At 46.0% G+C, this 27,837-nt stretch overlaps 1 protein-coding gene and 1 long non-coding RNA gene across 6 annotated transcripts in view; one reads left to right on the forward strand and one right to left on the reverse strand.

Annotated features, from left to right (window-relative positions):
* Nucleotides 1-101: 101 nt before the first annotated feature.
* Nucleotides 102-15,776, forward strand: LOC138763439 (uncharacterized). Of its 2 annotated transcripts, XR_011357563.1 has the most exons (6): nt 102-333; nt 4,131-4,255; nt 6,103-6,163; nt 7,562-7,654; nt 10,283-10,310; nt 12,275-15,776. It is a non-coding gene; the product is annotated as an uncharacterized lncRNA (long non-coding RNA). The 2 variants fall into 2 exon arrangements; XR_011357564.1 differs by lacking the exon at nt 10,283-10,310 and having other exon boundaries at nt 105-333.
* A 5,900-nt stretch (nt 15,777-21,676) lies between these two features.
* Nucleotides 21,677-27,837, reverse strand: part of LOC138763440 (regulator of G-protein signaling protein-like) — a 131,065-nt gene continuing 124,904 nt past the window's right edge. The window contains exons 21-22 of one of the 4 annotated variants that reach the window (XM_069937579.1): nt 26,202-26,285; nt 21,677-21,855 (exon numbers count right to left, since the gene is read on the reverse strand). In XM_069937579.1, coding sequence (XP_069793680.1) covers nt 21,704-21,855; nt 26,202-26,285 — 236 coding nt within the window. In that variant the 3' untranslated portion in view covers nt 21,677-21,703. Of the gene's footprint in view, nt 21,856-21,886; nt 23,266-26,201; nt 26,286-27,837 lie in introns of those variants that run through there. The other 3 variants (XR_011357566.1, XM_069937580.1, XM_069937578.1) reach the window with 3 other exon arrangements.

Here is a 27,837-nt window from a genome sequence, read left to right on the forward strand (position 1 = left end):
TCTGGCACACAGTATGTTACATGTGTAATGGTGACATCCAGCCTCGTGGAGCTGTTAATTAATGGGACGGTCTGTGGGCGGAGCGCGCCGACACAGAGGCGGCCCTGATCCTGGGCACAAGCTCGGCCCGAGCCCCACTCTGAATCGCTTTGCCCTGATCAAGTCTGCCGACTCGCGCCGGTCACGTGAGACGCAGACGTTGGCTCTATGACGTACAAGTGCGGAGGCCGCCAGAAGATGTCTAAGATGGCGGAGGATGAAGTGGCGCAGGAGCAGGCCGGGTCCCTATTCTCTCTGTCGAGGCTGTTCGAAGTGTTCTGACACCGCCCGACCGTGAGTATAACATCTTGGAGTCGGAACCTCCGACGACCTCCCCTCACCCTCCACACACAACTGCAGCCCCACCACCCGGATCCCCTCCGCCGCCCAGCCCCCGGCCTTCGCCGCCCAGCCCCCGGCCTTCGCCGCCCAGCCCCCGGCCTTCGCCGCCCAGCCCCCGGCCTTCGCCGCCCAGCCCCCGGCCTTCGCCGCCCAGCCCCCGGCCTTCGCCGCCCAGCCCCCGGCCTTCGCCGCCCAGCCCCCGGCCTTCGCCGCCCAGCCCCCGGCCTTCGCCGCCCAGCCCCCGGCCTTCGCCGCCCAGCCCCCGGCCTTCGCCGCCCAGCCCCCGGCCTTCGCCGCCCAGCCCCCGGCCTTCGCCGCCCAGCCCCCGGCCTTCGCCGCCCAGCCCCCGGCCTTCGCCGCCCAGCCCCCGGCCTTCGCCGCCCAGCCCCCGGCCTTCGCCGCCCAGCCCCCGGCCTTCGCCGCCCAGCCCCCGGCCTTCGCCGCCCAGCCCCCGGCCTTCGCCGCCCAGCCCCCGGCCTTCGCCGCCCAGCCCCCGGCCTTCGCCGCCCAGCCCCCGGCCTTCGCCGCCCAGCCCCCGGCCTTCGCCGCCCAGCCCCCGGCCTTCGCCGCCCAGCCCCCGGCCTTCGCCGCCCAGCCCCCGGCCTTCGCCGCCCAGCCCCCGGCCTTCGCCGCCCAGCCCCCGGCCTTCGCCGCCCAGCCCCCGGCCTTCGCCGCCCAGCCCCCGGCCTTCGCCGCCCAGCCCCCGGCCTTCGCCGCCCAGCCCCCGGCCTTCGCCGCCCAGCCCCCGGCCTTCGCCGCCCAGCCCCCGGCCTTCGCCGCCCAGCCCCCGGCCTTCGCCGCCCAGCCCCCGGCCTTCGCCGCCCAGCCCCCGGCCTTCGCCGCCCAGCCCCCGGCCTTCGCCGCCCAGCCCCCGGCCTTCGCCGCCCAGCCCCCGGCCTTCGCCGCCCAGCCCCCGGCCTTCGCCGCCCAGCCCCCGGCCTTCGCCGCCCAGCCCCCGGCCTTCGCCGCCCAGCCCCCGGCCTTCGCCGCCCAGCCCCCGGCCTTCGCCGCCCAGCCCCCGGCCTTCGCCGCCCAGCCCCCGGCCTTCGCCGCCCAGCCCCCGGCCTTCGCCGCCCAGCCCCCGGCCTTCGCCGCCCAGCCCCCGGCCTTCGCCGCCCAGCCCCCGGCCTTCGCCGCCCAGCCCCCGGCCTTCGCCGCCCAGCCCCCGGCCTTCGCCGCCCAGCCCCCGGCCTTCGCCGCCCAGCCCCCGGCCTTCGCCGCCCAGCCCCCGGCCTTCGCCGCCCAGCCCCCGGCCTTCGCCGCCCAGCCCCCGGCCTTCGCCGCCCAGCCCCCGGCCTTCGCCGCCCAGCCCCCGGCCTTCGCCGCCCAGCCCCCGGCCTTCGCCGCCCAGCCCCCGGCCTTCGCCGCCCAGCCCCCGGCCTTCGCCGCCCAGCCCCCGGCCTTCGCCGCCCAGCCCCCGGCCTTCGCCGCCCAGCCCCCGGCCTTCGCCGCCCAGCCCCCGGCCTTCGCCGCCCAGCCCCCGGCCTTCGCCGCCCAGCCCCCGGCCTTCGCCGCCCAGCCCCCGGCCTTCGCCGCCCAGCCCCCGGCCTTCGCCGCCCAGCCCCCGGCCTTCGCCGCCCAGCCCCCGGCCTTCGCCGCCCAGCCCCCGGCCTTCGCCGCCCAGCCCCCGGCCTTCGCCGCCCAGCCCCCGGCCTTCGCCGCCCAGCCCCCGGCCTTCGCCGCCCAGCCCCCGGCCTTCGCCGCCCAGCCCCCGGCCTTCGCCGCCCAGCCCCCGGCCTTCGCCGCCCAGCCCCCGGCCTTCGCCGCCCAGCCCCCGGCCTTCGCCGCCCAGCCCCCGGCCTTCGCCGCCCAGCCCCCGGCCTTCGCCGCCCAGCCCCCGGCCTTCGCCGCCCAGCCCCCGGCCTTCGCCGCCCAGCCCCCGGCCTTCGCCGCCCAGCCCCCGGCCTTCGCCGCCCAGCCCCCGGCCTTCGCCGCCCAGCCCCCGGCCTTCGCCGCCCAGCCCCCGGCCTTCGCCGCCCAGCCCCCGGCCTTCGCCGCCCAGCCCCCGGCCTTCGCCGCCCAGCCCCCGGCCTTCGCCGCCCAGCCCCCGGCCTTCGCCGCCCAGCCCCCGGCCTTCGCCGCCCAGCCCCCGGCCTTCGCCGCCCAGCCCCCGGCCTTCGCCGCCCAGCCCCCGGCCTTCGCCGCCCAGCCCCCGGCCTTCGCCGCCCAGCCCCCGGCCTTCGCCGCCCAGCCCCCGGCCTTCGCCGCCCAGCCCCCGGCCTTCGCCGCCCAGCCCCCGGCCTTCGCCGCCCAGCCCCCGGCCTTCGCCGCCCAGCCCCCGGCCTTCGCCGCCCAGCCCCCGGCCTTCGCCGCCCAGCCCCCGGCCTTCGCCGCCCAGCCCCCGGCCTTCGCCGCCCAGCCCCCGGCCTTCGCCGCCCAGCCCCCGGCCTTCGCCGCCCAGCCCCCGGCCTTCGCCGCCCAGCCCCCGGCCTTCGCCGCCCAGCCCCCGGCCTTCGCCGCCCAGCCCCCGGCCTTCGCCGCCCAGCCCCCGGCCTTCGCCGCCCAGCCCCCGGCCTTCGCCGCCCAGCCCCCGGCCTTCGCCGCCCAGCCCCCGGCCTTCGCCGCCCAGCCCCCGGCCTTCGCCGCCCAGCCCCCGGCCTTCGCCGCCCAGCCCCCGGCCTTCGCCGCCCAGCCCCCGGCCTTCGCCGCCCAGCCCCCGGCCTTCGCCGCCCAGCCCCCGGCCTTCGCCGCCCAGCCCCCGGCCTTCGCCGCCCAGCCCCCGGCCTTCGCCGCCCAGCCCCCGGCCTTCGCCGCCCAGCCCCCGGCCTTCGCCGCCCAGCCCCCGGCCTTCGCCGCCCAGCCCCCGGCCTTCGCCGCCCAGCCCCCGGCCTTCGCCGCCCAGCCCCCGGCCTTCGCCGCCCAGCCCCCGGCCTTCGCCGCCCAGCCCCCGGCCTTCGCCGCCCAGCCCCCGGCCTTCGCCGCCCAGCCCCCGGCCTTCGCCGCCCAGCCCCCGGCCTTCGCCGCCCAGCCCCCGGCCTTCGCCGCCCAGCCCCCGGCCTTCGCCGCCCAGCCCCCGGCCTTCGCCGCCCAGCCCCCGGCCTTCGCCGCCCAGCCCCCGGCCTTCGCCGCCCAGCCCCCGGCCTTCGCCGCCCAGCCCCCGGCCTTCGCCGCCCAGCCCCCGGCCTTCGCCGCCCAGCCCCCGGCCTTCGCCGCCCAGCCCCCGGCCTTCGCCGCCCAGCCCCCGGCCTTCGCCGCCCAGCCCCCGGCCTTCGCCGCCCAGCCCCCGGCCTTCGCCGCCCAGCCCCCGGCCTTCGCCGCCCAGCCCCCGGCCTTCGCCGCCCAGCCCCCGGCCTTCGCCGCCCAGCCCCCGGCCTTCGCCGCCCAGCCCCCGGCCTTCGCCGCCCAGCCCCCGGCCTTCGCCGCCCAGCCCCCGGCCTTCGCCGCCCAGCCCCCGGCATGACACGTCACATAGACTGGGTCAGATCCTTTCTAACGGACACATAACAGCGCAAATTGCCTGGTTAACCACATTTTACCTGGCAGTTTGAAAGGGCCTACTTGTGACCGAGCCAAGTTGAGAAGAAACCCAGTGCATAGTGGATCCTTAATTCTATATTTAATTGAGACTAGTTGCGGAGTATATTCAAGGACAGGATTGGATAGATTTTTGCATATGTAGGGAATCGAAGAATGTGGAACTATAATATTGAGATAAAAGATTTTTCACTGCCTCTCCTTGCGACAGAAAGCCTGTTTATCTGACTTTACCCTAGAAAGGTCTTTAACTTGAAATATTTTTCTTTCCTCAGATGCTTTCTGCTGTGTATTCAGAATTTTCTTTTTTACTGACTTCCAGAGTCGGCAACATTTTGGTTTTTAACTCAAGGAACATCATGATTTAGGATGGTCTCTCATCATGGTGACTGCTTAAATGGTGAGTTTCACTGAAGAAATGTGTTTGTATTTTGCAAAAGGAATTATTGTGGATAGCTTTGGCTCATGTGCTCCACCCATCTGGAATGCTACGAGATTACCTAAATCCAAAACCTACCCGAGCAATACCTGTTCCTGGGCACTATTGCTCTGAGGTTCAGAAATTTTTACTTTCAAACTGGTAGAAGGAGCAAGAGAAGAACAACTGAATGATTTCATTCACCTAAAAGCACAAGATATTAAAGTTTTGTACTTCACAAAGGAAAAAGTCAATTTATTGGCATTTATCATAGAATTCTGGTGAAATAGTCTAGTGATAACCCCATTTTGGTGGATCAACACTAGTAGAGAATCTAGTCAAGTAGAAGATTGGTCATTAAATTAGCTACTTGCAGCAAATGGAGAACCTAAAATTTCTTTACTTGGGAGGTATTATGGACCTTGAACAACCTTATTTTTGACTGAGGACTGGACTCAACCTACTGCAGGGGATTTGACAGCTGCTAGGGCTACTGCTAGGGAACTTTGACAACCATGCGCTGGAAGTCCATGGGCTCGCAGGAGAGTGAGCCTGCGGCTGTTAACGCTTCTCCATCAATGGGGAGAGATGGAGGCATGCACTGTGCAGTTTTAAAAAGCCCAACGCGCTGGTTTTGGAAAGGTTAGTCGGTGGATTGGACTGTAGGCAGTCAGTCTCACCCAGTAGCTTTAGCAAGCTGCACGCTGAGTTGCTTTGCTCACAGATGCTAGTACTGCTGTCTGGAGCTGCCTGTCAGTGTGCTCACCCAGTAGTTTCAGTGGAAAAAGTAAGACTGAGCTACTTTGTCCATGGGTGCCAGCACTGTTGTCCTGACAGCAGTTTGAGGAACTCTGATACCCAGACTGGCCCGTGTCTCTCCTATCCTCTTTCAAGAGGAGGACTTTGAGTGACAATGGTCATGGGATCACTCAAGCCAGGGTGTCCAAAGGAAAGTACTTGCATGACAGAAGGTCACTTGTTAACCCAAAAGGGAGTTTAAAAGACTTGCATGACACAAGGTCACTTAGTAACCCTAAGGAGGACTTCAGAGGCATGAAACTCATGTGGTGACTAGGAGGTCACTGAAAATTCCCAGGTGAAGGAAGGAAAGGTGGTTGTTGTCAGATTCGAAACTCAAGCAAGTCTTGTGTTCCTCTGACAGGGTTGTAAGTCTAGAGGGATCACCTCAAAGACCAGAGAGCAAGGAAACAAATATTCCAAGCCTGGAGACGTGACTGACTTGGGGGTTTTTTGGAAATGTTGGGGCATTTGAGCTTGGACTGTAATGGTCTGGGGGTTTTCCCCCACATACGCTGTATAATAATCTGTTGTTCGTATAGGGTTGCCATTAAGGTGTTAAGTTTATTTGGGTTAATTCTATTATTGTTAGTCTGTTAATACATTTTGTGTTAAACTTAACCCATTTGTTTGTGTATCTCAATTGCTGCTGGGGAGCGTAACAGGATTATGGAGGTAATATCAAAGAGGAAGTAGATGCATTTTTGAAGAGTCAGACAATCGAGGGCTATGGGGCACTGATAAAGATGAGGCCTAGGGCAGATCAGTTATGATGTTGAATGGCAGAGTTAAGAGTCCTAATGCCTCACCTGATCTTGTGTTCTAATCAGCTATCTGGCTAATAGTCTTGGGGTGAACACCATAAATTGAACCATTAGTCTTTAATGGTAGGATACAAATGATGAATGACTTCTTGGCTGATTTTTAGGCTGAGGTATAAAGTAAACGCTCTGATGTATCCTGGAGACCATTGAACAGGATAGATCTATGTAAGAAGATGTAGCTTTATTTTTGTTTCTTTGCTTCTCCAGATGTTCAAAATGGAATTCAAAGATCCTTCTTCTCTGAGAACTCTATTGAAATCATAGCAAGGTATTGATCATTTTCCTATGGCTCAAAAGCTTTTTTTTTACATGCTAGAATTCCTTTATTTCATTGTGGCGGGAGTATATACACTGTATGCGCTGCTATGGTTCAAATTTAAAAAAAAAAATAATAATTTAGACATACAGCATGTTAACAGGTCCTTTTGGCCTATGAGCCTATACTGGCCGATAACACCCAAATGACATACAACCCTGGTATGCTTTGAATGGTGAGAGGAAACCCACACAGACACAGTGAGAATGTACAAACTCTTTACAGATAGCACTGGATTCGAACCCCAGTCGCTGGAGCTCTAACTGCAATGCTAACTATGCCACCCCATCAATAATTCCTGGGCATTGCAGTAAAAAGGAGTATTGTCCAATGTTACTTTGGTTCTGACCATTGTAGTCAAAACTGCATTGTGAATATCCCCTCAACCTTAAAGGTGAAATGCAAAAATCAGTCCTTTGAAAACTACTGGATTAGTTGAAACCCAGAACCTGCCTTGAATGTTTCCTGAGTCCGGCCAGCTCAGTTTACTTACACACGAGTCAGAGGAATAGAATAGATTTGTGTGCATCTTTAGTTTATCTAAATCCACAAGATACTGTAGAAAGTTTGCAGTTCAATGTAAGATTGCAAAAGAGCCTTCAGCAGTGAACAGAGCTCCCTCTCTGTTGCATCTTTAAAAGACAGGCTTACTTTTTGTCATCGGGACCTTACCCCAAACTGTCTATCTTGAGGACACAAATGATGAAACTGGTCTTTTTCGCAAATTCTATCATGAGGCTCAAAGTAAACGCTCTGATGTGTCCAATGGTTCAATGTAGTTTTTTTTTGCCAAAAGAAGGAAACAGAATGTTATGCTTTGTATTCAGTGTACATTCTCTAAGATTGTGTTTGGAATTTTTGCTTGCGTTATTCAGTTACTGAATCATTAGTGAGACAAATAAATGAAAATCTGACAAATTCCTATTGTCACATGAGCAGCTTGTTCAACATTCCTTTATTGTCATGTAATAGTACAGAACAAGTAATATTACACAAAATTGCTAATAGTGTTGTCCAGTACCCCTTGCAGTAAGAGAGAACTAAAAGAGAGTCCCTTCAGTGTCTGGATTCATCTCCAGCAGCCTCTGGAGCCACATAGACTCAAGTGATGGATATCAAGGTGTTAATGCCAAAGTATGGCTTTACTTTTCTATTTTGGAGGCAAGTTCTTGATTAAAACTAATTTATTGTCTCCACCCTGATCACTGTATATGCAAGGCTCAAGGAATAGACAGTTTTTAAGAACAAACATTCAGCAATATTGCTTTTAATTTTTATTGTACACAAGGGCTTTCATGCGAGAGTGGATTGATTCAATTTATGTCATGTACTCTTCTCTGCATGTTCCAGACCACTTGTAAAAATCAGAGCTTGGATAAAGTTTTTGCCTTTGCCTGAAGGATGGTTTACAGAAATCCAGTGAAGTAACTGCTGCAATGAAAGGTAGGTTCCGTGTGAAGTGAGAATCCTCAGGACTGTATTTGTAGCAGTTTAAAAGAATAAAATTAAACGTGAGGAAGAACATCAGGTACAAATCTCTGATTCCTTATTTCTCATGGATCAATTAGAAATACCCCCACCCCAATGTTCTTCGAAACTCCAGGAAGAACAATCCCTGAGCCACCAAATATTCCTCATATGTAACCCTTGTGTTTTATTCATTTTTGTGAATATCCTCTGGTCCCTCTCCAATGCCAACTCATCATTCCTTACTGAGCCCAAAACTGCTCAGAATGCTTCAAGTGCAGTCTGACCAAAGCCTTGTAAAGCCTCAACATTACATCCCTGGTTGTATATTCTATCCACCTCGAAATGAACACTGGCTTTGCATTTGCCTTGCTTACCACCAACTTTGCATCTGTTCACCTTTGGAGAAATGTCGACAAGGTCTCCCAAGTCCCTCTGCACCATTAATTTCTGAACTCTGCCTGTTTAGAAAATAGTCAATACCAAGTTGGTATTCAGAGCTAGTTCCATTTGCCTGCAATTGGTCCATATTTCTGCTCAAATGTTTTTTAAAATGTTAAAATTTTGCCTACTTTCCTCTTCTGGTTCATTCCTCTGTAAAGTTTGCCCCTCTGGTGCTCCTTCATTCTCTCCCCAGCACTCTGTAGTGCTAGAATTATCAAGGAAAAAGATTTGCCATTTACGTTATCCATGATCCTTGTGATTTTTTTTAAAAGCCTCTACAAGGTTACCCCTCAGCCTAATGCACCAAGGAATAAAGACCCAGGCTATCCCTTTAACTCAAGTCCTCTACTACTGGCAACTTCCAGGTGAATCTTCTCAGCATCCCTTCCATTGTATTGATTTCTTCCTATCGATGGGCAACCAGAACTATACACACAATCCCAAGTGTGGTCTCCAACACGCTGTACATGATATCCAGACTTTTGTACTCAATACCGAGCCCAATGAATACTCAGACAAGAATGCTAAATGATGTCACTACCTCCTTGTCTACCTGAGATGCATTTTTCAGGGAGCTATGCACCTGTACCTCTTGTACCCTACCCATTCACTATGAAAGTCCTGGTTTGGCTTGCCAAAGTATAACACCTCAATCTTATGAGCGTTAAATTATATATGCTCACATTCCCAACAGATCTAGATCCTGTTGTAAACTTAGATATCCTTCCTCATTGTCCACTATATGACACATCTGCAAATTTACTAATCATATTAACTACATTGCCATCCAGATCATTAATATATGTAACAAAGAATAATAGACCCAGCACTGACCCCTTAGTGACCCACAGGTCACCAAACACAAAAATGTCCCTCTATTACTCTTCTAATTTTGAAACAAATGGAATAGTTCCCATGGATCCAAAGTGATCTAAGCTGTTATGCAGGACCTTGCCAAAAAGCTTGCTATTTATATATAATGCCCACTGCCATGCCCTTGTCAATCCCCACAAAAAAAACTATCAGATTTGAAACACACAGTCTCCTATGCATGAAGCAATGCTGATTATCTGGCATATTACAAATGCTGGTAATTCCTTTCCCTCAAAATCCAACCACTAACTGCTCAAAGGTCTGTACATTCCTGGTTTGTATAAATTGTCCTCTTGAAATAATGACAAAATTTCAGCCACCCTCCTGTCTTCTAGCACTTTACCTGAGATGTTACTTTATTAGTCTCTGAATTTGTCATATACTTCCTCCTTGGAACTTTTATGGTCTAGGACAGGGATGGGCAACCTTTGGCGCATGCGCCAAAAGTGGAGCGTTGCACCCCAGTGAAGTTGATTTTTAAAAAAGTAAGCCTACTCATGCAAAAAGTATTAACCAAACATTGATCTGTAGGAAAAAAGTATCTAACAGGAATTCCAGTAGCTTAGAGCTAGAAATGGTTTTTACTGAGAATAAATCTAAAACTTAGCAATTATTTTTACCAAAATCAAAACAGACACAAAAGTCTCATTAAGGTAAGTAATGTTATCTTGTTTTTATATTAAATCATTATATCATGCAAAAATGCTAAATATGTCTATATTAACATACTGTATTTTTACAAGAATTTGTGCGTGGAATGTAAAAGGTTGGCCACCCCTGGACTAGGATATTGCAACTTGTTTCCATCAATTAGCTTCCATAATCTACTGGATGTTTGAATTGGGCCATTGGGGGGTAGATGGCAGACCACTCAAATGTTTTAAGTTTTCTTCACCTAACCTGTGCTGAATTTTTATCTTTTATCTATGCCTGTTTTAAGTATAGGAAATGTACTTGAGCCTAGACACACTTTAAAGACTGAAGCAGTTAAAAAGCAGCTAGAAATTGCCCAAGATTAGTGAATTTTAATACCACTGATTATAGGTCAGGAGTTTTTGGTAATCTGTCTTTTGGTACCTGCACTCTCCTGTTAACTTGAGCATTGTGATGCAAATGATGAGAATTGGGAAATGTGATGTGTCCGTGATCTTCCAAGTAAACGCTCTGAAGCATCCTGCTCATAGGGAGATATTCAGCCTGTAGGTTGTGTGTATTCTTAGCTCTGATTGGTTAGATTCATGCAATATGTGATACATTGTTAAGTTCACTGTATTGTGTTACTGGCAGATGCTGCAAATCTCAACTTTTCAAAGTGGTAAGTAAATGTTTATTCAGTGTATTTTTTTAAAATCATCTAGTTTTCCTATATGGTAGACCTTTTTATTTGCAAAGGTTTTAACCAAAGAGGGAGGAGGGTTCATTTAAAGCATGGCTAGAGACTGGAAAGAGTTTGATTTTTAATTTCTTCCCCTACAGTGATGTACATTTTCTGAGATATTCTTGTCCTTGACTATGGTGACATTGTGTGTGTGTGTGGATTACTGTGATTAAGATGAAACGCTTGATTCAAGACACTAAGTAATGAGTAGTAAATGCTGACCACCTTGGTGTTGCTCTTACCTTAAGGTGGGATGGGAATGTACATTTTTGCATGTGATGGTGTGAAATAGTCCTGATTTTTATTAATCCCCTTTCAGTCCTTCACTACCTCCATCCCTAAACCTGAACTTGCCAGTCTAACAGAGACTGTTAGAGGGGGGCAATAGTGTGCTGGGGGGGAGGGGTGGGCTTGTTCACCAGGGGGGTGCTATTGGATGGTGGGACCTACCTGTCATTAAAACCATCTGCCCCTCTAACGAGGGCACTCCTTTTATTTCGTCAAGCATCATTAGAAGCTGCTGATGCTTGATGCACGCTAGTGATCTGGCCGGGGCGGGTGGAGAGTCACACTTTCACAGGAGGGGTTGGGTCAGCTCTGACAGCCAGCGATGGTTGCGACCATATGGGGGCACAGCACCTCATTTGTGGGGAAAATGCCAGCGGATGCCCCCTTGGAGCTGACCCTGGTTGTGACATCAGCGCTTGCATGTCTGTGTCATCACTTAAGCTTCTCACTCTCAATTTGCCTTCAATAAATCAGTTCATTCTGTTATTTTCCTCTTGCATTTCTAAAGTCCAGTACATTAAAAATTTCACAAAATAGTTTCCAAGCCCAAATATAAGAAAGGTTCATCTGTGCTGATGCTTGTTATCTGAAATTATAAAGTTAGCAGCAATAATGTTTGGTCACCTCGCCTACTGAAGGTTCCATTATTGTCACATAATGCTACATATAGAATGTAACATACATGAAATTCTTTAACCTTGTCTACCATAAGGAAGACAGAGAATCACCACTTTTGTCAAGCTTCCCCTCACAGAAATGAGGCACTAGCAAGGAACGAATTCAGGACCCCTGGTTTACAAGACCAGTGCTTTAACCACTGAGCTATCAGACCTCTTTCTATTTAAAAAGCTATGTACCCTTCTGCTGGTCTTAACCAAATTGTTAATTGCTCTGTTCTTGCTATTGCTCCCTCTCTCTCTCCCAGTAGGACTTCCTGCGAATGTGCCCCTCACTACATCATTTCTGGGGGTGGGGCCCCCCTAAATTGCCAGGGAGGGCAAATTATAGGGAATTTAGACTCCAATATGAAAGGCCGGGAGGTCCTGCCTTCCCGGGAATTTTACTTGGGTCCAAGATGGGTCGTCGCTCGCCCGTGGTGTGAAAAGGCTAGGTTAATAGTTTGTACTCCAAGTAAAATTCTGGGTTTAGGATTTGCATTTTTCTGTGACTTGAAGATAAATTATAAGCTGAAAAGCTGCATTATTGCCGCATACCCAACCCATCTCTGGAAGCCGGCTTTTTTCACACAAAACAGAAAAAAATGCCAGGTCTGTGAGTCCTCTTACACAGCAAGCTGACTCCCCGAAGCAAAAGAGGTGGGATATGTTGCATGGCAAAGCGGCTTGCCTTTTTGGATACTACCTATCTTGCTGGATCAAAGCTGGGTAAGATTACCTCCCAATTTTCCTTTGATGTGTTCATACAACATTCTAAAGGCAGATAATATCCAGCTTTCAAGTGTTGTGTAAAAGGGGTAATAGTCTAGGACCAGATGGATTTGTTTTTATGTGAGTTGTAATTTTAAGATGCAGCAAAATAATCCCTTCATTCTTAATAAAAAATCTCAAATGTGGAGGCTACTTTTTCACTTTTTTTTTTCAATTGTTATTCAGGAACTTCGATGTGAGAATGACTGAGTCAATGGTCTTTGTCAATGGATTCTTCTGCTCTGGGGTTTGCAGACTACTTAGTAAAATTTCAGATTGCGTCAAGATGCTGGGTATTTGGAGGGCTTGGCCTTGCAATGAGACTGGAGAGATGAGTTTTGGCTGAGTTCTCCATGAAGAGTTTCAAAAAGATGAATCAAAAGCAATTTTTTGAGTTTTTTCTTCAAAAATTTACTTGTACTGATAATTAACGAAGATGATGGGAAAAATATTGACTGAGTTCGCCTGCAATATCGACTGATAGTCCAAAAGGAGCTGCCTCAACTTCAGGAGCCTTTGCCCAAGAACTACAGGCAATCCTATCAGGGATGGAATCCTTGAGAATATGGTTTGCAAAAGTTTAAGGAATGATAAAAGCTAACAGGATAAAGAGTAATGCTGAGAGATACTTGGGAAAGCAAGTTAAGAAATTGGAAGTCCTGCATGACTAAACACAACAGTGGACAATTGATAAACAAGTGCTCCTTGATAAGATTGACCATTTGGAGAATTTCAGCAGACAAAATAACGTGCGCATATTTGGTTTAAAATGTGTTGAAAAGATGCGGTTAAATTCTTTGAATCCTGGATTCCTGATGTACTTCATGCCGAGTCACTCAGTGGACAAAGTAGGTTTAACACTTTCTAACTGAAGAGCAAAATACATTCTAGTAATAAATTTGGATGTATTACCCATCCATAGTGTCCACTCCATTTCACTAACTCCCAGAGGAGACAATGCCTGTTCCTATCTTTCCCTCAAAAAAGTTTTCAGTTGGAGAAAACAGAAAAGTTCCATTAGTTACATAATTTGTTCAAATGACATTAAAACACCATCTTTGTAACAATCTGCTATAAAACGTACATCTTTTTGTAACCGTATGTTTAGAATTGTTACTCGTATTCATAGGTAACAATATATAATTGCGAAATGGAGCTCTTCACAAAATACCCACTTTTCTCCCTATACAGATAGTGAGGCCATTAACAGAGATATTTAGGATGTCACTGGTCACAGGGGTAGTGCCAAAGGATTGGAGGGTGGCGCATGTGGTTGGTTCCGCTGTTTAAGAAAGGGTCCAAATGTAAACCTGGGAATTATAGGCCCGTGGGTCTGTGGTGGGTAAGTTGATGGAAAGTGTTCTGAGGGATGGTATTTACAAATATTTGGAGGTACAGGGATTGATAGGAAGTAATCAGCATGGTTTTGTCAGGGGTAGATCATGCTTGACAAACCTGATTGAGTTTTTTGAGGGGGTTACAAAAAAGGTTGATGAAGGGAAAGCTGTGGATGTTGTCTATTTAGACTTTAGTAAAGCTTTTGACAAAGTTCCCCACAGGAGGTTAGGGGAAAAAGGTGGAGTCATTAGGTATAAATAAGGAGGTAGTGAAATGGATTCAGCAATGGTTGGATGGGAAGTGTCAGAGAGTAGTGGTAGAAAATTGTTTGTCCAATTGGAGGCTGGTGACTAGTGGAGTTCCTCAGGGATCAATCCTGGGTCCACTATTGTTTGTTATATATATATATTAATGATCTGGAAGTAGGGGTGGAGAATTGGATAAGCAAGTTTGCGGATGATACAAAGATTGGTGGTGTTGTGGACAGTGAGGAAGATTACCGTAGATTAAAAGGTGATTTAGGAAGGCTGGAGATGTGGGCTGAGAAATGGCTGATGGAATTTAATGCAGATAAGTGTGAGATGTTACATTTTGGAAAGGCAAATCTAAATAGGTCACATGCATTAAATGGTAGGCTATTGAGATGTGCAGAGCAACAAAGGGATTTAGGAATGATGGTAAATCGTACCCTCAAGGCTGATACTCAGGTAGATGGTGTGGTGAAGAAGGCATTTGGAATGTTGGCCTTCATAAATCGGAATATTGAATTCAAGAGTAGGGAGGTTATGATGAAATTGTACAAGGCATTGGTGAGGCCAAATTTGGAGTGCTGTGTACAGTTTTGGTCACCAAATTATAGGAAAGATATAAACAAAATAGAGAGAATACAGAGAAGGTTCACGAGAATGTTGACAGGATTTCAAGGTTTGAGTTACAGGGAAAGGTTGTGCAGACTAGGGTTTTTTCTCTGGAACGTAGAAGATTGAGAGGGGACATGATAGAGGTGTTTAAGATTTTAAAAGGGACAGACAGACTAAATGTGGATAGGCTTTTTCAATTAAGAGTGGAGGAGATTCAAACTAGAGGGCATGGTTTAAGATTGAAGGGGGAAAATTATAAGGGGAACATGAGGGGAAATTTCTTTATGCAAAGGGTGGTAGGGATGTGGAATGAGCTTCCGGCAGATGTAGTTGAGGCGGGATCATTGGTTACATTTAAGGATAGACTGGATAGTCTATAGTCCATGGAGAGGAGAGGACTTGGAGGGGTATGGACCGGGTGCTGGTCAGTGGGACTAGGAGGGTGGGAATTTGTTACGGCATGGACTAGTAGGGCCGAACTGGCCTGTTCTGTGCTGTAAGTGGTTATATGGTTATAGTTTGCAGATATCAAAGGAGAGGTGGGAGTCCAACTTGGGTGTTGAAATGTCAGAACAATCTTGGTCTGAGTGGTGCTTGGATAATGTAACTTCAACTATTAAATAAAACTATTAAATAAAGGTTGGTAAAATTCTTTTACCCAACTATATTATTCCATGGAGGTTACACAAATCCAAGCCAGAAATATCAGAATTGTGTTTTAGGTGTGAAATAGAAAAAAGGAACCTTTTTTCAGGTAACCTGGTCATATGTGAAGGTTAGACCCTTTTGGCAAGAAATTTCTGAAGTATTAACAAGAATTACAAGGTGACCTTCCCAAGTGATCCGGAACTTTATTTACTAGGTAATTTTATAGATATAAACATTGACCTCACAGAGTCTCAAATTTTGCTTGTTAAAACTGTACTAGCAGTGTATTGTAATCACATGGTTACCACGGTGAGGTGAACAGGAGAGATGGATAGTTGTTTACCAGTGGGGAAAAAACCATACAATTTAAGGAACAAGTACAATATGTTTCTGAAAATATGATGAACATACTTAAACTATGTCGGTGCTCAACTTCAATAAATCTGCTAAAATCAAATGTGATCTCTCTGAGGTCAAATTCTGAGGTTAATTTAGACTGTGAGCTCTGACAGTGTATTAAAGAATATTTAATAAAAATCGGGGTGGGGAAACAAAAGGGGTTAAAGTTAGGGGTTTTTGTATGTTTTTTTATACAAAGTTGAAAATATGTATGTATTTTATGGAAGTAAAATAATTTTATTTTTATATTAAAAAAATCTCTTTTAAAAAGATGCCGGGCATTTTCCTGGTCTGATAGATAAAAGAACCAGAAAATTCTGGGTTCTTTTTGAAGAAAATCCTGTGCAAGGGCCATTTTGCAGGTTGAAATGTTCACAAGGATCTGATTGTGTGCACAAAATGAACAATGTATTTGATGAATTAAAATTCGTAACTAATTTAAATGTCTCTGGCTAGATTATTGAAATTGGCTGGTGAGTGGAGTTGAGTTTAATGCCAATTGTTGGATGTTTTGCTCTGTCACTTTGTTTTAATAGCTTTGCCCTCTAGGAATCAGTAGAATTGCATTTGTCAAACTTGCTTTATTCCAGAGAAGAGGAGAGCTGACACTGCACCCTGCCAGCCTTGCACATTTTGTATAGTTACTACAGGTCAAGTACCCCTTATCCAAAATTCCAAAATCCAAAACATTTTGAGCACTGACATGATGCCTCAAGTGGGTGCCAGTTTGGTACCACCAGAACTACATCCATTACTCACTGTTTTTTGCCATCCAGCAGAATTTCTAGTATTTGGTGCTGCACTTATCTTCCTTTATAAGTAGAGGTCGTGTTTTTTGGTAAGTACAAAACATTCACATTATTAAACACATTATCCCAAAATCCAAAAAAAAATCTAAAATCGGATAAGGAGTACTCTACCCCAGTAGCACATTTCAGGCAGCAAAATACTCTGTCTTCCCTCCACAACACAAATAAGTGTGTGGTTGATGATTATTTGGCTATTGTAGGTGAATGGTAGGAAATTTGAAGGCTAATAGAATAAAATTAAATAAGTGCAAATGGATGTTGATGATTAATGCAGTTAAATATAATTTAAGTATATTCAAATTTGTTTTGGTCTATTTCTTTGGCTTGGCTTCGCGGACGAAGATTTATGGAGGGGGTAAAAGTCCACGTCAGCTGCAGGCTCGTTTGTGGCTGACAAGTCCGATGCGGGACAGGCAGACATGGTTGCAGCGGCTGCAGGGGAAAAATGGTTGGTTGGGGTTGGGTGTTGGGTTTTTCTTCCTTTGCCTTTTGTAGACCAAATGAAAAAAGCACCATGCAATAGTGTTACCACAACCAATTGTGAAATAGTCAGGCAGAGTGTAAACTGATCTTTTGACTCACTGAATCCACACCAAACATTAATTTCCACTAATTCCTTCTTTATTCTCCCCATGTTCTTTTCAACTCCCTGAGATTCTACCACTCATCTACATGCTGGAGTCTTTTTTACAACTTATAACCAATCTACCAACCCACATCTTCGACATGTAGAAGGAAACGAGCATCCAGATGGAACCAACAATATGAAAAGGTGAAATAACAGAAAAAATATTAGGTAACCCACACACTCATCTGATTCCATTGTTTCCATCTCTTTAAATTTGTTCCTGTACTTTTCTCTAATTTCGGTTTTCTCCCTTTACCAAAATGCCTTCTGTCCCTCCCTTCACTTTCTTTCCCCCCCCCCCCCCCCCTTTATATATGCATCTTCACCTTTTAATCTTAGTCAGAACTCTTTATCAGGACTCTGTGTTGACTGACCATTTCTCTCTTGCTGACTTCCTCCAGCACTTAAGATTCTAGCATCTTCACTTCTGTGTGTCTCAACCAACTGCTAAAGTTGGGCTAAATGGAAAGTGGAATCCACACCTTAGTTGAGGCCTGGGTGTTTTGTAAAGATGCTTTTTTTTATTCTCTACTCAAGAGTTTAAGGGTGCTGCATTCTTTATCAATCACTCAACAAGTCCTACTTTTGAAGATTCATGTTCTACTTTGACACACCTTTTAGAACTCTGGCATTAAATCTATATTGTCTCATTCTGTTTCTCAAGAGTTGCTGAATGTTTAGGGAAAAAATGTTATATTCTCCATCTCCATATGATGCTCTCTTGTACTTCTGATATAAATGCTAGCTTTTATGTCCTGCTATGGTTATACCAAGCAATGCTGGTTCCACTTTACCCTGGCCTGCAACAATTCGATTGAACTTGCCCTTCCTACAATTTACTCATTTTTCTGTGAGTCTTGCCCCCCCCCCCCCCACCCTTAATTGCCAAACTTTAATCTTTTGAATACTATGCAGATCATTGTATATTTAACATTTTCTGGACAACCTATCAACCTTGAAATTGTACAGTAGTTTATTGTAATTCAAGCAGCATCATCCTTTGCATCTTGGAGGGAGGTAACAAATCATTCAGACAAAGGCCATAGAATTCATAGATTGAACTATTACTTTTGTTTAGTTTGCTATTATCTGTTGACTCCTGGACAATGTTGATGATGGTGTCTTTGAGTTTTATAGTATGCAGAAATCAAAAGGAAAAGCTGCCCAATTAGTACTGAAGGGTAGTTTTGGAATGGCAGCCTTGATTCAACTGATGCTGCCTTAGCTTTCATTACAGTATCACTCAATTGGAGTGAATTGAGAGCATACAGAAGGAAAGCAATGCTCCTGACTACCTGATATACTTTGAATCATTCATGAAGAGGTCTGGGTTGTGAAGGGAATCCTGCAGAACTTGCATATTGAATTAGTGAAAGATGCAAAATTAATAGCTAATGCATTTCTTCTAGGGATCAAAAATGACTGCATTTACTCAGTCCAGCTTGATTCCGGACCCACACTATTCTTGAATACACTGAATTGTCTAAGTAAACCTTTTGGTTATATCAAAACCATGAAGTAAAAATAAACTGTAGGTCGATTTTCTAGCATTGACCTGGACATTAAATTTAAAATAAGTAAAGCCACTTCTTGACCATTAAGTTCACAAAAGTAGTTATAGACAACAGACTCTCCAAGGCAAATAGCGCCTTTGGAAGACTACACAAAAGAGTCTGGAAAAACGACCAACTGAAAAACCTCACAAAGATTAGCGCAGACAGAGCCGTTGTCATACCCACACTCCTGTTCGGCTCCGAATCATGGGTCCTCTACCGGCATCACCTACAGCTCCTAGAACGCTTCCACCTGTTTGGCTCTGAATCATGGGACCTCTACCGGCATCACCTACGGCTCCTAGAACGCTTCCACCAGTGTTGTCTCCGCTCCATCCTCAAAATTCATTGGAGCGACTTCATCCCTAACATCGAAGTACTCGAGATGGCAGAGGCCGACAGCATCGAGTCCACGCTGATGAAGATCCAGCTGCGCTGGGTGGGTCACGTCTCCAGAATGGAGGACCATCGCCTTCCCAAGATCGTGTTATATGGCGAGCTCTCCACTGGCCACCGTGACAGAGGTGCACCAAAGAAGAGGTACAAGGACTGCCTAAAGAAATCTCTTGGTGCCTGCCACATTGACCACCGCCAGTGGGCTGATATCGCCTCAAACCGTGCATCTTGGCGCCTCACAGTTCGGCGGGCAGCAACCTCCTTTGAAGAAGACCGCAGAGCCCACCTCACTGACAAAAGACAAAGGAGGAAAAACCCAACACCCAACCCCAACCAACCAGTTTTCCTCTGCAACCGTGTCTGCCTGTCCCGCATCGGACTTGTCAGCCACAATCGAGCCTGCAGCTGACGTGGACTTTTACCCCCTCCATAAATCTTCGTCCGCAAAGCCAAGCCAAAGAAAGAATGATTGGTATCTAAATGCAGAGAAACTGTCCCTCAATTAGGTCCAGCAAACTATTGAATTGCCAATCCTGGATAGGTCCTGTCACATTAACATGACATCCATCAGAGGTGATGGTACAGTATGGGAGAAAGACGATCTGATTCCAAACCCCACAAAGTATCAGCATCAGGTCAATTAAACATTATTACACCTATCACTGTTTCTCAGCTGTTAACACTATTTCTCATCAAGGAAGCATGATGCCCATCACCACTACTGAAGGAGATGGTTGCCAGAATCTGGCAGGTGAATGAATGAAAAAAGGGATAAACCTACCTGACCTCATCTACCTGTTGTAGATGCATCATGGTAATATTACAACAAAAGTCTTGTAGCAAGAGTTCTCACTTTATCCAGAACACCATTATATCATATATGGAACTATAGTGGTGCTAGAGAGGACATACTGAAATCTGGCATGTCAAAACTGCATTCATGAAGTATTACAGATCATCTGCATTATGTAATATTTTAGCTTTTTCTGAAGATCAGTGATTGCCTAATGGGTTTAGTAATAGAAATGGAGTTGTCATAATGCCATAAATAAGACATGTGCAGTGAAGGGGTGGGCATTGAGGAATGCAGAGGAACAGAGAGATCTTGGAATAATGGTTCATTGTTCTTTGAAAGTGGAATCTCGTAGATAGAGCGGTAAAGAAGGCTTTTGGTATGCTGGCCTTTAAAAATCAAAGCATAGAATAGAGGAGTTGAGAAGTGATGTTGTGACTATTTAATGCATTGATGAGGCTAAATTTGGAATAGTGTGTGCAGATCTGGTCCCCAAATATAGGAAGGATATCAATAAGGTAGAGAGGGTGCAGAGAATATTGACTAAAATGTTGCCTGGATTGCAGTATCTAGAATATAAAGATTGATTGAGTAGAATGGGTCTTTGTTCTTTGGAGCGTATAAGGTTGAGGGGGGATTTGATAGAGGTATTTAAAATTTTGAAGGGGATTGATAGAGTAGATGTGAATACCCCTTGAGGGTAGGTGAGATTGGAATGAAGGGTCATGAGTTAAGGATTGGGGGAAAATGTTTAGAAGTAACACGAGAGGGAGCTTCTTCACTCAGAGAGTTGTGGCTGAGTAGTGAAATGGCCTTCCAGGAGAGGTGGTTGCAGCAAGGTCATTTTTGTCATTTAAGAAAAAGTTGGATAGGTGCATGGATGTGAGGGGGTTGGAGGGTTATGGGTAGGATGCAGGTAAGTGGAACTAGAGGAGATCAATTAAATCGGTACGACTAGAGGGGCTGAGATGGCCTGTTACAGTGCAGAAACTTTATGGTTATATAAAGTATCCCAATGGTTTGTGCCAGGGTCCGAGAGAGCTCGGATTGAATTCTCCCATTACTAAGGAGGAAGGGGGGGGGGGGCATCCACATATCATGGCCCATGTGGGGACATCCACATATCATGGCCCATGTGGGGACCAGTGATGTGGGCAGAAAGAGTGAGGAGGTTCTGAAAGGTGAGTTTAGGGAGTTAGGAGCTAAATTAAAGGACAGGACCTTCAGGATAGCAATCTCAGGGTTGCTACCAGTGCTAAGCACAGGTGAGTTAAGGAATAGTAAGACTGTGAGGATCAACATATGGCTGCAGGGGTGAGCATTTCAGATTTATTGACAACTGGGCAGTTTTCCAGGTAAGGTGGGACCTATTCTTTCAGGATGGTTTGCATCTGAACTGGAGGGGCACAAACATTCTTGCAGGTTGGTTTGCTAGAGAGGCACAGGTACATTTAAACTAGAAGGGGGGAGGGAACCAGAGTGTAGGAATAGATGTAGGGGAGAAGGAAAAAAAAGAAGATAGAGATGGAGAAGATCTTAAATGTGTTAATTTTAATGCTAGGAGCATTATAAGAAAGGTAGATGAGCTTAAAACGTGGATTTATACTTGGAAATACGATGTTGTAGCTATTAGTGAGATGTTGCAGGAGGGGTGCAATTGGCAATTAAATAGTTCTGGATTTTATTGCTTCAGGTGTGATAGAATAGAAGGGACAAGAGATGGAAGTGTTGCATTGCTTATCAGAGAAAATATTATTACGGTGCTTTGGCAGGATAGATTAGGGAGGCAATCTGGGTGGAATTGAGGAATGGGAAAGGCAAATGTGAAGTAAACACAGGATGGTGATTGAGAGATTTTAATTTTCTGAACATAGACTGGGAGACCCATACAGTAACAGGGCTGGATGGTTTGGAGTTTATAAAATGTGTGCAAGAAAACATTTTGCAGCAACACCTAGAAGTACCAACGAGACAAGAGGCAGTGTTGGATCTTCTGCTGGGGAATGAGATAAGTCAGGTGATAGAGGTGTGTGTTTGGGAGAACTTTGGGAGCAGTGATCATAATGTCATAAGTTTCTTTTGCAATTTAATTTTTGATCCCTGAATAGAACATTTTTCAAAATAGAAAATGGCTGAACAAATGTAAAAATGTGTTTATTGTAACAGGGGAACTGTAATCTCTTCCCTTCCCTCAATATTTCCATTTCTCTTCCCCTCCATCTGTACTTTGCTTGGGCTTCTTTTGCAGCACTTTATCATTTACTGTCAAGACTGACTTGATTCCTGTTGAAAACGTTGCTGCTTTTTCTTTTACTCCATTCTTTCTGAATTTCTGACTGCTTCCTAGGCAGAGCATTTATCCCAAACACAATCATGGTTAGTTAAACATCACAACAAACATTACACTTAAAAATCTGACAGAGTACAAGAGGTTAGTGCATGAAATAGTCCAAAACAAATCAACCATGGTCCAAAAGAGGGGAAAGCAATGTGGCCCAGAGTTTAAAGAAAAAAGGGCATGGCGCAGGAAGGTTAGGCAATAGGGATTTGGTCCAAGGAGAAAGGAACAATGTTAATTATGCATGAGTGTAGTCTAAGGGTTGTGTGATCTTGGTAGAAGGTAAAAATGTGGAAAAAGCATACAGGAACTGTATTTGGGACATGGCCACAGAAAGATCAGAGTGAGGGAAAAGTGACGGAGCATGGTCATGGGGGAATCTTGCTTCTGAGACTGCAGGAAATTAGCAAGGAGGTGGGACAAAGTGAGGGTGTACAAGATCAAGAATGTGGGACTGAGGAAAAAAGGGTGAGAGTCTAAGGGGGAAAGGACCAGTGGGGACAGGAGAGAGATCCACAAAGATCACAAATGTGAGATTCTCACAGATCATCCTTGACATAACATTTTTTTTTGCTATTTTGCTTTAGCGAAGAAGTAAATAATGCTTTTCATAGGTCTAGCCAATAAAGAGTTGCAGAGTGAGGATATCAGTGCTGTAATCATTAAAAGTGATTGGCATCCCTTCGATGGCAATAATCCACAGAATGCCTTAAAGAGAGGATGAAGGAGAAGGAACTACCCACCAACTGTGGGATAGAGAATCTCTGGAGGGAGAGCAATTTGTGTAGCAGGCAGAGAGCTTAGATGGATGAAGGGGAATTGTGTAGAAACATAAAATTATGAAAGGAATAGAGAGGCAGTAAGGTTGTTTACATTGGTTGGTGAGACTGCAACTAGGGCACACAGCATCAAGATTCAGGGGAGTCGATTTAAGACAAAGATGAGGAGAAACTGCTTATTCCAGAGAGTAGTCAATCTGGAATTCTGTACCCATGGAAGCAATAGAAGCTGCTTTGTTAAATGTAGTTAAGACACAGATTTTTGAATACCGTATTTGGGGAAATGAAGATTACAAGGAATGGGTGGGTAATTGGAGTCAAGTCCACAGACAGATCAGCCATAATCTTCTTGAATGGTGGAGCAAGCTCGACAGGCCAGATGGCTGACTCCTGTTTGTTCCTTCACTCGGCCACAGTGCACAGAAATCACACAGATGGTAATGCTGAGTAGGCAAGGCCCTTATCCCACGATGTGCTTCCTTTGGGTAATGTGACTGGTGAGAAATGTTAAGCCGATGAAACGTGCCATGAAACACAGGAGCTGTGTGAGACACCTGGCACTGACCATGGGATATTGCAAGCTGCAGCCTCTTGAAGGAGATATCAGTCCCGTCCTCATGGGTCTGATATCCTGTGCTGAAGAAAACAAAATATAACAGCCCCGGCCCATTAGCCCACAATGTTGTGCCAACCTATGTAACCAACTCCACAACAATCTCATTTTTCCAATACCTTCTAACACTCTTACATTCATATGCCTGTCTAATAAGGCCCTTTTACACTGCCCATGAAAGACAGCAATTAAGCACCTTTTTACCTTTTCACCTGTGTGAATGTGACAAGCACAGTTTGGGGAGGGGGGGGCCCTTTTTAATCCTGGTGCTTACCCACCAAGGTAGGTAGTATCAGAACCGATGTTTCGCATTAGCTCCTGTGTAAAAGGCTTACCCGCCTTCCCAGGACACCAACACTGTAATGTTGCAGATCCTGCCTCCTCTTGCACCGGATGCCCGGTCCGCAAGTAAAAGGTCGCAGTGAACTGGCTTTTTTTGGTTCAGTATAAACTGACCTGGCTTTAAACACGGGTCGTTAACATGGCAATGTATTGGGATCTCTGTAAAAGGGCCATAAGAGTCTTTTGAATGTCTCTTGTGTTTGTAATGTCAGCTGGCAGTCCTGTCCCTCCCTCAGCCATGTTTCAGGAGTTGCTACAATATTGAAGTTCCATGGATTTAACTAAGCCAGAACAAGGGACTTCCTCAACACTGACAGAGCTATGGGTTTTTTTCTTTGGAGTGATGAAGGATGAGAAGTGACTTGTATACCTTTATTAAGATTATGAGGGGCTTAGATAGGTTGGCAGCCTGCATCTTTTTTCCCAGGGCAAACAATGCAAATACCTGACATCTCTTTAAAGTGAATAGAGGAAAGTTTAGCAGAGAAGTCAAAGGTAGTACCTGAAATGACTAAATTTGAGACTTTTCTTATGAAGGTACAAGAGAAGGGTTATATTTCATTTATGTATTAAATATTACAGAATGGTATGGATAAAAAGGATTGGGATAAATCCAAAGGTAAATGGGAAGCAGATATTGTTTTTTTCTGAAGATGATTGGTTATATATTTGTTATGATAATGTAATTAGACTGATAAATGCACGCTATGCAATGATTAATTATAATTTTTTATATTAATTATACTTAACACCTGAAAAACTAAAAAAGTATGGTTTTCGTGATTCAGATTTGTGTTTCAGATGTGGTAATTCTGTTGGAACTTTTTTTCATGCTGTCAGGTCATGTGTGTATATAATCTTTTTGGAAGAAAATTTAATTGTTTTTAGAATATCTGTATAAGATTAAAATGCCTTTAGATCTGATAGTATCTGTATTGGGCAGTTTGCAACCTCTGAAAGGTTTGGGATTAGATAAATTTCAACTTGCTTTTGTATATTTAGCTTTATCTGTAGCAAAAAAATGTATTGCTAGTATGTGGAAAGATACAAATATGATTGATATTAATAGATGGCATAACGAGATGAAATATTGTTTAATAATGGAAAAAATTACATATGTTTCTCGTGATAACTATAGTTTTTTTATTAGTAAGTGGTTGTTATATTCAGAATATTTACATTTTGATTTATGTTGATTAGATCTTAATATGTATGTTTAATTTTTCCTTAATATTTTTTTTCCTTTCTTTATGGCTCTCCTTAGGAGAGCTGGCTGAAGGAGGGGGGGGTTTCTTTTTTTTCTATAAAATATAACGTTCATGTTCTTGGTTCGTTGTTGTATATGTATTTCACTATCTGTATTTTGAACGAATAAATAAAGGTTTTTTTAAAAAAAAAGAGAAGTCAAAGGTAGGTATTTTACTCAGTGGTGAGTGGCTAGAATGCATTGCCAGGGGTGGTGGTAGAGCCTGGTACAATAGGGACTCTTCAATAGGCACATGGATGGAAGGAAAATAGAGGTTTGTGTGAGGTAGGGAAGGATTAGCTTATTGTGGAGTAGGGTTACATAGGTTGGCACAACATTATGGGCCAAAGGGCCTGCACTGTGCTGTAATGTTCTATTCTACAAATCAGATGGGTATGTTTTTCCACACGAAACATGGTGGGTTTATTATTGAGCTGCCAGAGGAAGCAGATATAATTAGGACATTGAAAAATCATTTAGACAGAGAGATGGGCTGAATGCAAGCAAATGGGATTAGCTCAGATATCAATGTGGTCAGCATGGATGAATTGAGCCAAAAGGTGTGGTTCCATGCTTTGCAGTCTCATGACTCAATACCTCATCAATGACCTCGGCAATGCAGTTTAAGTCTCATGATGTGGTGTCAAGATTACATCCTATCTCTCAGTATCATCAAGGTGAGAGAGATGGTCGTTTACTTCAAGAGAGGGGGCAGAGATACCCACGTCCACATCAATGGTGGTGAAGTGGAAAGAATAGACAGCTGTATGTTCCTAGGGATGAACCTGACCTGGGTCAAGCATGTTGACGCTATGGTCAAGAAAATGCACTAACACCTTAACCTTTTCAGAAGACTAGGAAAGTTCGGCATGTCCCCTGTCCCTCAACAACTTCTACAGGTGCATCATCGACAGCAGACTTGCTGAATGTATCACAGTGTGGGAGGGGACCTGCTCTGAAGATTAGAAGCTGCAGAAGGTGGTAACTGCAGCTCAGAACATCATGCAAATTTCCCTCCCCTCTGTGAATTCTGTCTACATTTCCCGCTGCCTGGGAAAGGCAGACAGTATGCTGAAGGACCCATCACACTCTTTGAAGAATGTGAAAGCACAAACCTGTCAGCTTAAAGACAGTTGCTTCCCTGCAGTCATCAGGCTCTTGAATGAACTCCACAACAGTGCTATCAAGCTGCCCTTGGTACTAATTAATCTTTTAATTGTAACTCTATACTCTGTAAATTGTGCTCTTTATATTTCAGTATGAGTGTTAGAGATAACTTGTTAGACTTGCAGAAGAACCCTTCTCACTGTACTAGATATAATGTGACAATTTTAAACAATCAAGCATTTCTAGTTTTACAGTGACTCTCACCTGCAGTTGAACTTCTGCCCTGGTCTTGAGGGATTAGCATCTGTATTCCTTTGGCTAGTGTGAACCTAAGAATTGGGAACTCTTCTAGAAAAAAAAGTGAAAAAGCAATTACTCTACCAATTTCAATGAATAATTTGAGAATTATAACGTACAACATAAAATGATTCAATTCTGATATTTAACTGAGGAATATTCATTCAATTTGATTAAAATTATGTTAAAGGCCGATTAAAATTACCTCCACACACAAAGCTGACGTGGATTTTTGTTCACCTGACAATTATCAACCTTGAAACAAGACTATATTACATTCAGTTTTTGATGGATTGCAAGCCTATTTTTATCAGGATTTAATTCTACCAATGAATTTCAACCTGGATTCCTGGTGGAAATATCGAAAGGTTCATTTCCAACCAGCATCAATCTCTCCTTGATTTGAAGTCAAGAGATTAGTATGCAGTCTTCATTAACATCCTTCTCTAAGGCCTTAGGGATGTTTACTATTAAATTTCAAAAAGCAAAATTTCTACCAAAACATTGCTAAAATTTAAGCTTGAAATTAAACTTATGTATTAAACACATTCTCTCCCTCATACATGAGAGTCATAGAACATGAAACATGCCCTGCAAACCAACTTGCCACGCCAAGTAAAATGTCCTAAACCTATCCTATCTGTGTATTCGTTCAAAGTTTTCTTATATGTTGCAATAGTACCTGCCTCAACCACCTCCTCCGGCAGCCTGTTCCATACACTCACTACCCTCTGTAGACTGGGGGCCCCAAACATGGTCAATATCAACCCCCAGGGGTTGATGGGATTAGCCAAGGGGTCGATAAATGACTGAGGGTCGAAAAGGAGTCGATAACATCAGGGGAGAGGGTGGAGTCGATTTAAAATAGCACCTACGGCAGTGTTGGAGATTGGCTGCCATGTTGTATTAGGGTTTGGCTTTTTACTGTATTTGATAGGAAACAGGAGGATCACCACCGCAGCTCCTCCTCTGTTGAGCGCTGGGATTCCATGCCTAGGGTCGATGAGGGACCACCTAGTCCCTGAAGGGGTTGACAGTCTAAAAAGTTTGGTGACCCCTGGTGTAGATTGATCTGGCTACATTTTCATATGTTAACCATATAACCATTTACAGCACAGAAACAGGCCAGTGGGTGGAAAGAAAAAGTTTGAAGACCACTGCTTTAATGATCCCTCATTGACTTGTCATGTGCACGGTTTCAGACGCTAAAGGAAATGGGCCAATGACAATGAAAGAGTTTATCCAAAACTATTATTAAACATTTATTTTAATAAGAAAAAGTTTAACATTACATATGTTGAAAGAAGAGAAAACATGCAGATGTTGTTGAAAATTTTCAATAAATATTTAGTTTGGCCCTCGACTTAGTCCAAGTTTTTAATTTTGGCCCTCCGTGAATTTGAGTTTGACACCCCTGATGTAGACAATTCCCTATCTGATGATTGCTAAGCAGGTAGTGATGTTTCCGTACATCTGAAACCCTTGACCTTCTTGGAGTGGGAGATCACAGGTTTGGGAGGCGGTGGAGAGAGGTCAGAAGAGATAACAATATTTTTCTCCGATAAGACCATAAGACAGGAGCAAAATTAGACCATTCGGCTCA

This window comes from Narcine bancroftii, chromosome 5 (genome assembly GCF_036971445.1).
Source record: "Narcine bancroftii isolate sNarBan1 chromosome 5, sNarBan1.hap1, whole genome shotgun sequence".
NCBI classification, from domain to species: Eukaryota; Metazoa; Chordata; class Chondrichthyes; order Torpediniformes; family Narcinidae; genus Narcine; species Narcine bancroftii.